Source organism: Contarinia nasturtii, unplaced genomic scaffold, assembly GCF_009176525.2.
Source record: "Contarinia nasturtii isolate CC-2019 unplaced genomic scaffold, AAFC_CNas_1.1 Cnas_scaffold_5245, whole genome shotgun sequence".
NCBI lineage: Eukaryota > Metazoa > Arthropoda > Insecta > Diptera > Cecidomyiidae > Contarinia > Contarinia nasturtii.
Genome location: NW_022202522.1, coordinates 4788 through 12749, shown reverse-complemented (window position 1 = coordinate 12749; position 7962 = coordinate 4788). Strand labels below are relative to the sequence as shown.

General features: G+C 30.8%; 2 protein-coding genes and 1 pseudogene across 2 annotated transcripts; all 3 read right to left on the bottom strand.

Annotated features, from left to right (window-relative positions):
• Positions 1 to 1918: 1918 nt before the first annotated feature.
• Positions 1919 to 3437, bottom strand: LOC116351331 (annotated as a pseudogene).
• Positions 3075 to 7523, bottom strand: LOC116351334 (serine/threonine-protein kinase D3-like). Its single transcript, XM_031783422.1, has 5 exons — positions 7058 to 7523; positions 5811 to 5943; positions 5601 to 5745; positions 5238 to 5410; positions 3075 to 3481 (listed from the first exon to the last, which is right to left on the bottom strand). The coding sequence occupies exons 2-5, from the start codon at positions 5934 to 5936 to the stop codon at positions 3287 to 3289; spliced, it is 639 nt and encodes a 212-aa protein (XP_031639282.1). The 5' UTR covers positions 5937 to 5943; positions 7058 to 7523; the 3' UTR covers positions 3075 to 3286.
• Positions 3473 to 5244, bottom strand: LOC116351333. Its single transcript, XM_031783421.1, has 5 exons — positions 4804 to 5244; positions 4575 to 4747; positions 4139 to 4469; positions 3693 to 4034; positions 3473 to 3631 (listed from the first exon to the last, which is right to left on the bottom strand). The coding sequence occupies exons 1-4, from the start codon at positions 4887 to 4889 to the stop codon at positions 3836 to 3838; spliced, it is 789 nt and encodes a 262-aa protein (XP_031639281.1). The 5' UTR covers positions 4890 to 5244; the 3' UTR covers positions 3473 to 3631; positions 3693 to 3835.
• Positions 7524 to 7962: the final 439 nt, after the last annotated feature.

The window sequence follows — 7962 nt, the reverse complement described above, 5'->3', positions numbered from 1 at the left end:
TACCAATTAGGAGAACTGATTACACAAAATATGAGCCAATAAATTATTTGCTTACAACATTCAACGATTTTTATGCCAACAAATTGCAAAACAGTGATAAAAGTATAATTGATTTAGAAATAAATTTATCAACAGTTAAACAAAGAATAGAAAATTATTTAAAGCAAAACAGATAAATACAAAATGTTTGTTATGGATTAGCAGTTGCAAAATTAATTTATGAGAATTATATTATTTACATGTAAGGAGAGAAGCAATAATTTTTCAGTTACACTCTCAAAAATGCTTGATAAAAATTGAATTATATTGTGTTATATTTATTTAATTAAAATATTTTCAATAAACCACCAAGGCGAGGGAACGCTGTTCGGTGCAGTTATTATTATTAATGTAAAAAATGCCGCATAGCTTATATCCCTAAAAATTCTTGTCTTCACGATATGGCATTTTTTAGTGCAAATATGGCAAAAAATGGCCAAAAATGGGAGTTTTAAAATTTAAAGTATTTTATGGGCCAAAATGTGTTCCAATGACTCTGTAAATATGCTCTGTGACTGGCCAAACAAAATTGAACAAAATATCGACCGTTTTTAATGGCTATCCCACCAAAAATTCGGCCAAATGTACCAATATTCGATTTTCACAAAAATGTCTAGATGTATGAAATATGAAATTTTAACCACAAATAACTACATGTTTGATAGTCTCCTCGCATAAGATCGATAAAATACCGAATCCCACCAGGCCAGAAGGTGAACTATCGTCGAGAGAGGTGCATGCGGTTAGTCACAAATAAAATTAAAAGAAATCTACAAAAATGTTAGTATTGTATAGATGGCAAACTATGTAAAAATGGCAAAAAGGCATATTCGTTGGGAAGGTCTTAAAGTAAGCTCTCGAGTGGTGCCAATTGCAACTTAAAAATGTCGTGTGGGGGTGGCCAAATTGGCAAAAAACCAAAAATTTACCGTTGGCCGCACACATAACGGCCATTTTTTCGAAAAAGACTGCATATGTTCCCTTGAAAATTTCATCAATTTAAGCCCCAAGTCAAAGATAAAAAAATATGCATACCACTCACCACAGAAAAAACCACTTTTCCCCATTACGAACCACAACCACAATTTATATGATTTTGATCCAAAAATAACCTAAAAATCCATATTTTCATTGTTTTTGAAAAGATTCCAATTCATGTTTCTTGAATCTTTAACATTGAAAATAGCGCTTACAAAACTATTGATATCAATTAAAAAACCTCTATCGAGGTGAAGAACGAGCGACGAAACCAAAATTTAAAACACAAAATTTCTGATATCAATTTTGTGACGAAAATAGTTGGTAGATATATTTTCTGTGTACTGTGAATATAAACTTAATATACATTTGTAAATTCGGAACGTTGCTTCATTGCATCAGTATGAACTCAAAGTAAAAAAGAGAGAATTTCTGAAACGTTTCGAATATACAAATGTATAATATATCTACCAACTATTTTCGTCACAAAATTGATATCAAAAATTTTGTGTTTTAAATTTTAGTTTCGTCACTCTTTCTCCACCTCGATAGAGGTTTTTTATTTGATTACAAAGACCTACAACACTCATTCATGGGAAATAAATTTATCAAATTGTAATGGAAATTCTATTATGGATTATTCAAAATGCACACTAACTATATTTAACTTGAAGTTCACTTAATTATAATCATTATTTTCAGAATCAACAACCAATACAAGGAACATTGCGTTCTGTCCAAGATCAAGCACGAAACTCTCGCCCGTAAGCTTTAGGTATTGTGGAGGATTTCATCAAGGTCTTATTATAGCTACTTTTAGTAAGTATTTAAATTTAATTCTGCAGTGCTAACATTTTATTCATTTGGTTTATTTTGGTGAAAAATCCCAAATTATTAATATTTGTTCCTTTCTATTTTACAGAGTACTTGAATATACAATGCAGTCAATGCAGGTATATTGAATTTTTTTAAAATTTGACTTACGATAATTAGTGACTGGCATCATCGCTTGGCGAATCGTGACTTCCCAGCTTTTTGCAAGATGAGCACCAATACCACTGTCTGCTGGGGGAATTAAAAGAGGTTCACCAACTTTGTAACTTAGCAGAGGGTCTTGTCCAACAAAATAGTCTATGTTTGTAGTACGAATTTGGAAGCAATGTGATTCTTTTTCACTAAGATTTCGCGCAGTATCGATTGAAATGATCTCATTTAATGGAATCTCTTTAAAGTATTTACTTCCATGATTTGATATAAACAGTACTATTGCTTTTGAATCTAATCGCCAGTAATGTCTTTTAACCGTTCTATCCTTGTTTGTATGGTGAACTAGCCAACCTTCTTTAATGACTTGTCCACTTCGCCGCTTCGTGTGTTTCACTGATTGAACAATTCGCATTAGAGGAATATTTGCACTATTTGAAAGTGGCTGAACGCAATCTGTAGGTATATGTTCATCACTTGGGGCATCAATATTGACAATTTCATGATATATTGAGCCATTCAAAATAATAGAAGATGCAATACTTTGTCTATTGTTATTGGGAGATTCTTCATTATCACTATCATTTAAATCATCTTTTATATATACTTCACTTTCACTACTAATGCTACTGTCATTCGGTTCCCTTGAACTTAATTCTTTTTCACCCGGACAATCTTTTGGCACTTTATCGATGCATTTTTTATGAGCATTATACTGACAATCTTTACATTGAACGCCTTGTTTAAAAATTCCGCGTAAAAGTTTTTTGCAGAACTGACAAATTGTTGGCCTTGTATAAGTATGAACTGAGAATGTATGTGGAATTTTACGCTCTGTCAGTCCTATTCCAACTCGACTTTCTGCCGACGACGATCGATTCGAGTGATAAGTAGGCATTTGCTGTGTTCATACAAAATAAATTGAACAGAAATAAAAGAAAATACGAATATATGTTTTAATTCAAAATACATAAAAAGTTTACGATCTGATATATTCTATGATTAAACAACAAAAATACACTTCAAATGTCATTTCTTTGTCTCTCTTTTCGGATATAATATAAACGATTTCGTAATATTTTCGTATTTTCAAAATATTTATTTGCATTTATAAACATTTAATTTAAAACATATTAACTATAATGATTTTGTTTTGCATTTGACGTATTCAGAATATACCAGATCAAATGTTATAAATACATATTTTTGTTTGGACGGACTTATATTGAGTTGTCGTATATTAATCGTAATTCATAATATTCGTAGTTCATACTTTTTTGTTCATCTAATTTCGAATATCATTCATAAGTTGTGCCATCTTTCTTACCAATGATGATCCGGCTGTAGAACTTGAACTATCATCACATGTTGAAGCAAGTGAATTATTACTTGAAGTTGCTGAAGGTCCGCGAGGAGGCTGAAGTGACGATACACGTCGGGATGGATCGGCTTTACTACAATTATCCGGGACCTTATTTACCTAGGGTTGGAAAAAATGGAAATTAATCAATAAGTAATGGAACAGATCTGAATATGAAATTATAAAAGAAAGTATATAGTTTAAGCGCAAAATTATTGACAACAACATTGCTTTAATTTGATATTTAGTAGTAGTAGTAGTAGTTGTTCACTGTGGAAGAGAAAAAATTGTCATTAATATGATTACTAATATGATGATTACTATAATGTACTTGAATCACGAAACCGCTACTTTTAGCTTAGACAACTAAAAGTGTATGGTTGTCTGTGCATGCCAAGACCGTTTGTGGGCTTTTTTCACGGCGAAAATGTTGATGCATGGCTACTTTTTTCAATATACACAACGTCTTGTAGATCATGTTTCGTAACGCATTAACGTATCTCGATCCCAAATAATGGTGAAAAAATTTCCTTTTGTTCTATCCAAGCGTTGACGATGATTTCCGGCGGTGAATTCAAAATGCATTCTATCATTTGACGGGTGCTTCTTCGACTTGTGGATTTGATCAAACCATGTAACTGGAACGACTGTACAGTTGAGGCAAACTAGAAAACTGAAAACAAAATAATAGAAAGCCCATTAATATTAGATATATACATATTATGAAACAAATTATTCTTTTTTTTTTCAATCAACAACAACAATAACAACACTTACCGGTCTTTAATGATTCTGCTCTCTGGCTTATGGTATTTCGGTTTTTGAGGCGCACAATGACAACGGCTGTAAGTCGTTGATGTTCGGAACTCATCCACATGCACTAACAGTACATAGTAGTTCAATGTAGCGATAAGGCCTCTCAAGGGTGTTCTTAGGTTCCCTTTTATTGGTGAATTTGCGGCAAATCTTGCATTGGCCACTGCGTAAATAATTGGTCGATCCTCACGGTTTGGGATTTCCTTCGCCAAACTGGTAATTTCCTTTACTATAACATGATAACTTTTTTGTTGGTCAAATAACTTTTCGTATTTCAATCGTGTAACACCGACTTGATATTTCACCATCATGGCAAAAAAAAACTAGTAAATAAACTTAGGAAATTCGTGTTCAAATTTTGTAAGCCACAAAATAACAAATAATAAAAACAACTCACTTGACACGATTCGTTGAATACTTGGTAATCCAGAAATCTCGACTTTTGGGCGATGGTCACTCTGAGTACTTCGTGAGATCTTCGCGAATTTTGGCACACTTTTTCTTAAATTGGCCGATTTAGCGATAGAGTTTTCCTCGCCTTCTGTAAGTGTCGACCCCTTTGTGCCATTGCTTAGATGTCAATCGATATGATTATATCCGATATCGAACAGCGATATGACAATTACCTTTTTTTGTTATTGCTGACGTATTTCGCTGCACCATGTTGTCGCTGTGACGTTATTCCGTTACTATTGTGTGTACAACAGCTCATCTCTCTACTACCAAAACTCAATTTTGTCAGCAATCTGTTTGCTGTTGCGACTGTGTGGTAAAACTATATAGTTTCTTACATTCTAATGGTTTTTCAATCACCTCGCACTCACTCAGTCATTCATTCAGCCGGACACACACAAATTTTCTCTCTCTCTTTCTATATCACATACATTTCTATATCATCATCATCATCATCATCATCATCGTCATTGTCATTTGAAAATCTCATAGTCCATATTATAGAATTTATGTTAATGATGATAATGGAAAATCAATCGAAGGAATGGATCAGGAATTGTAAAGTAATGGAATAGAAATTTTTAAATAAGTTGGTCTTGATATTTACACATCGTTTATGAAAATTCATGCAGCAGTCCTCACATTTAAGTCCTTGTCGTACTAGACCAAACAACATTTCACCACAGTAGTCACAAAATGTAGGTGCTTTATACGAGTGTACAGAAAGTGAATGTGGTCGAATTGTTGGTATATCATCATGATTATTCGCATAAATTATTGCTGAAAAATGCATTTGTAAATATTTAATATTAAGAATAAATATTGTCTTATTTGATTATTAAAAAACATAATGCAAAATATTAAAAAAATGTGAATTTTTCATCCAAAATATAAATATTTCACTGAGCTAGAAGATCATTTTGCGATTATTCTAAAAATAATAAAATATTTTAGATACATAAATACTAACGGGATGAAGTTAAAACAATTTCAATCAATGTTTCGTCCACTACATCGGCCACTGAATTCACCAGTTGCAGTATGTTTGGGCTTTTATAATCATGGCGAAATAAAAGTAAACGTTCTGACAGATGACTCAAACCATTATCTGGTATCTGTATGCGTGAGAAACATGGAATAAATTAAAATGAACTATATTTTTACGTTAAATGTTACTTACTTTGGAATTTATGAAATCACAAGCTAAATCCTTGAGAGATTTCAAATTTATCGTTGCTACTGGCACAGTAATCATATCGCGCAAATTGCCGAATTGAAATAAAAATGTAACCTCTACTCGTTCCATATTGTAGCTGTGAAATATTTGAAAACCTTGATTTAGTTAAAATAAATAAAAAATCAACATCGACTAGAAATCTATTTATTCTATTCTGTATAAAAAAGTTAAATTTAATTTTGTATTTTGAAAACATAATCTTTTTTAAAATAATCTTCTCAATAATGAATACAAATACCGGATTCATAAAATAATTGACTTCAAAAAATTCAAAATATTCAAAAATTTCGTTGATTTCACATTAAACCTGTTGCTTGTTTAACTCTTATAATATAAAAGGAACATCTTGTAAATTTTATAAATAAATTGCATGGTCTTTTATAATTGCATCGAATCATATAAATGAATATATTCACATCTCTAATTTACAAACATGATTTATTATAATATAGAAGAAAGAACAGAATAGTTCAAGAATCATTGCTGACGTGTTGATTTTCTACGAAACAGTAGATGCTTGGTGATTTCATAAACATTTTAATAGGAATTTTTTATAGTTGATTTTTATGTATTTGGTATTGTTAAAATCGAGTAGTTCAAAAAATATGAAAACTATAGAACAGAGCGACAGATAAAATAATAATATTATAAATGGTTACATTTTTTATATTACGTAATCAATGCATCTTTCCTAAAACAAAATAAGATGCGATATTTTACATTTCACAAATTCGAGTTGTTTTTTACAGTGTTTTTCATATTTTATAAAACCGATAGTATTGTGGAATACTATATCATGTAATAAATAAATAGTTCAATTTCTAATGATTACTAACACAAACAAAAACACTCTTTGTATACATCATTTGTTACTTCATTTAAATCGTTTGAATGCGTTTACGTTCATTTTGATTTTTTGAATATAAAAGAATAATATAGTAGTGCATTTAGTTCTAGAATAATTGTTTCATAGTATTCGAATAAACGTGGATTAGATGTATTACCTTTAATTGAAGTATTTTCAATTATTCATTTCTCATAAATCATTTGTTCTTTTTTTCTTAAGAATTTGAGCATGTATATAAATATATTAAGAGAAAGAAATCTTTTCATGGAGTTTCCACTACATAAATTTGCTTACAAATACATATATGCAAAAATACATAACAATAATCTCAGAAAAAACCCACCTTTATTGTCTTAATTTTTAAAATCTAAATGTATAAGAAAGTTAATTTCTTGGAATGTCTATTTCAAATAACACCGAATAGATTCTAGAAATTATAGTGAAAATACCGTAAATTGCACAAGACACTTCAAAATTTATTACGTTTTCATTCCGATAAAATATTTTAAGAGATGATACAAATGAGTTCGAACGAACAATTTTAAATAGACAAATTAATATTTTAAACTATATATTTTAACAGCGTTTTCCAATGTTTTTTGATGAAATTCCACATCAGTTGTTTTATTTATTGTTCATCGTTTTACGCTTACAATGCGATTTATATTCTAATTGGATAAATATTCTCTTCACGTCGTAAACTTTTGTGTTTAACAATGCTACTATCCAGATTGATGCCAAAGCCTGCACGTGAACGCATCTGAAATTTCACGATATGCTACGCTATCAAGTGGTGAAGAAATATGTGAAGATGTGTGAAGATGTTATTATTATATATTAAGAATTTAATTTTCATGTATGTATTGAGTTCCATTGGCTGAACGTACCTAGAGCTGATCAGAAGAAAAGAATGGAAAAAATGGAAATAATCAATGGAAGTTATGAAACAGAATGGAAAATGAAATTATAAAAGAAAGTATATACTTTATAGTAAATTAAAGTATATACTTATAGAGATTTTGTTGTATATTAAGAGAAAAAGAGAAAGAATACGCAATGAGAATTGATGGTGAGCGGTAATGAAACAAATTGCAATCAAACTTACTCCTAAAAAAAATGGCCAGCTGATTACTTCTTTTTATGGTGCTGCTGCTGCTCGAATCTGACGATTTCGACGATCGTCTTGATTCGGCACATTCAGACGGTTCGGTTTATTCGGTTAATTTGCAGGATTTGCAGGATTCGGTC

Coding starts and splice junctions, on each gene's coding strand:
- LOC116351333 (XM_031783421.1), bottom strand. CDS start 4,889: ATGAGCTGTTGTACACACAATAGTAACGGAATAACGTCACAGCGACAA. Junction 4,748..4,803: donor GTCAGCAATAACAAAAAAAG/GTAATTGTCATA, acceptor TTGACATCTAAG/CAATGGCACAAAGGGGTCGA. Junction 4,035..4,138: donor AGCAGAATCATTAAAGACCG/GTAAGTGTTGTT, acceptor TTTTGTTTTCAG/TTTTCTAGTTTGCCTCAACT.
- LOC116351334 (XM_031783422.1), bottom strand. CDS start 5,936: ATGGAACGAGTAGAGGTTACATTTTTATTTCAATTCGGCAATTTGCGC. Junction 5,411..5,600: donor AATTGTTTTAACTTCATCCC/GTTAGTATTTAT, acceptor TGCATTTTTCAG/CAATAATTTATGCGAATAAT. Junction 3,482..5,237: donor TGAATTTTCATAAACGATGT/GTAAATATCAAG, acceptor TTCCAACCCTAG/GTAAATAAGGTCCCGGATAA.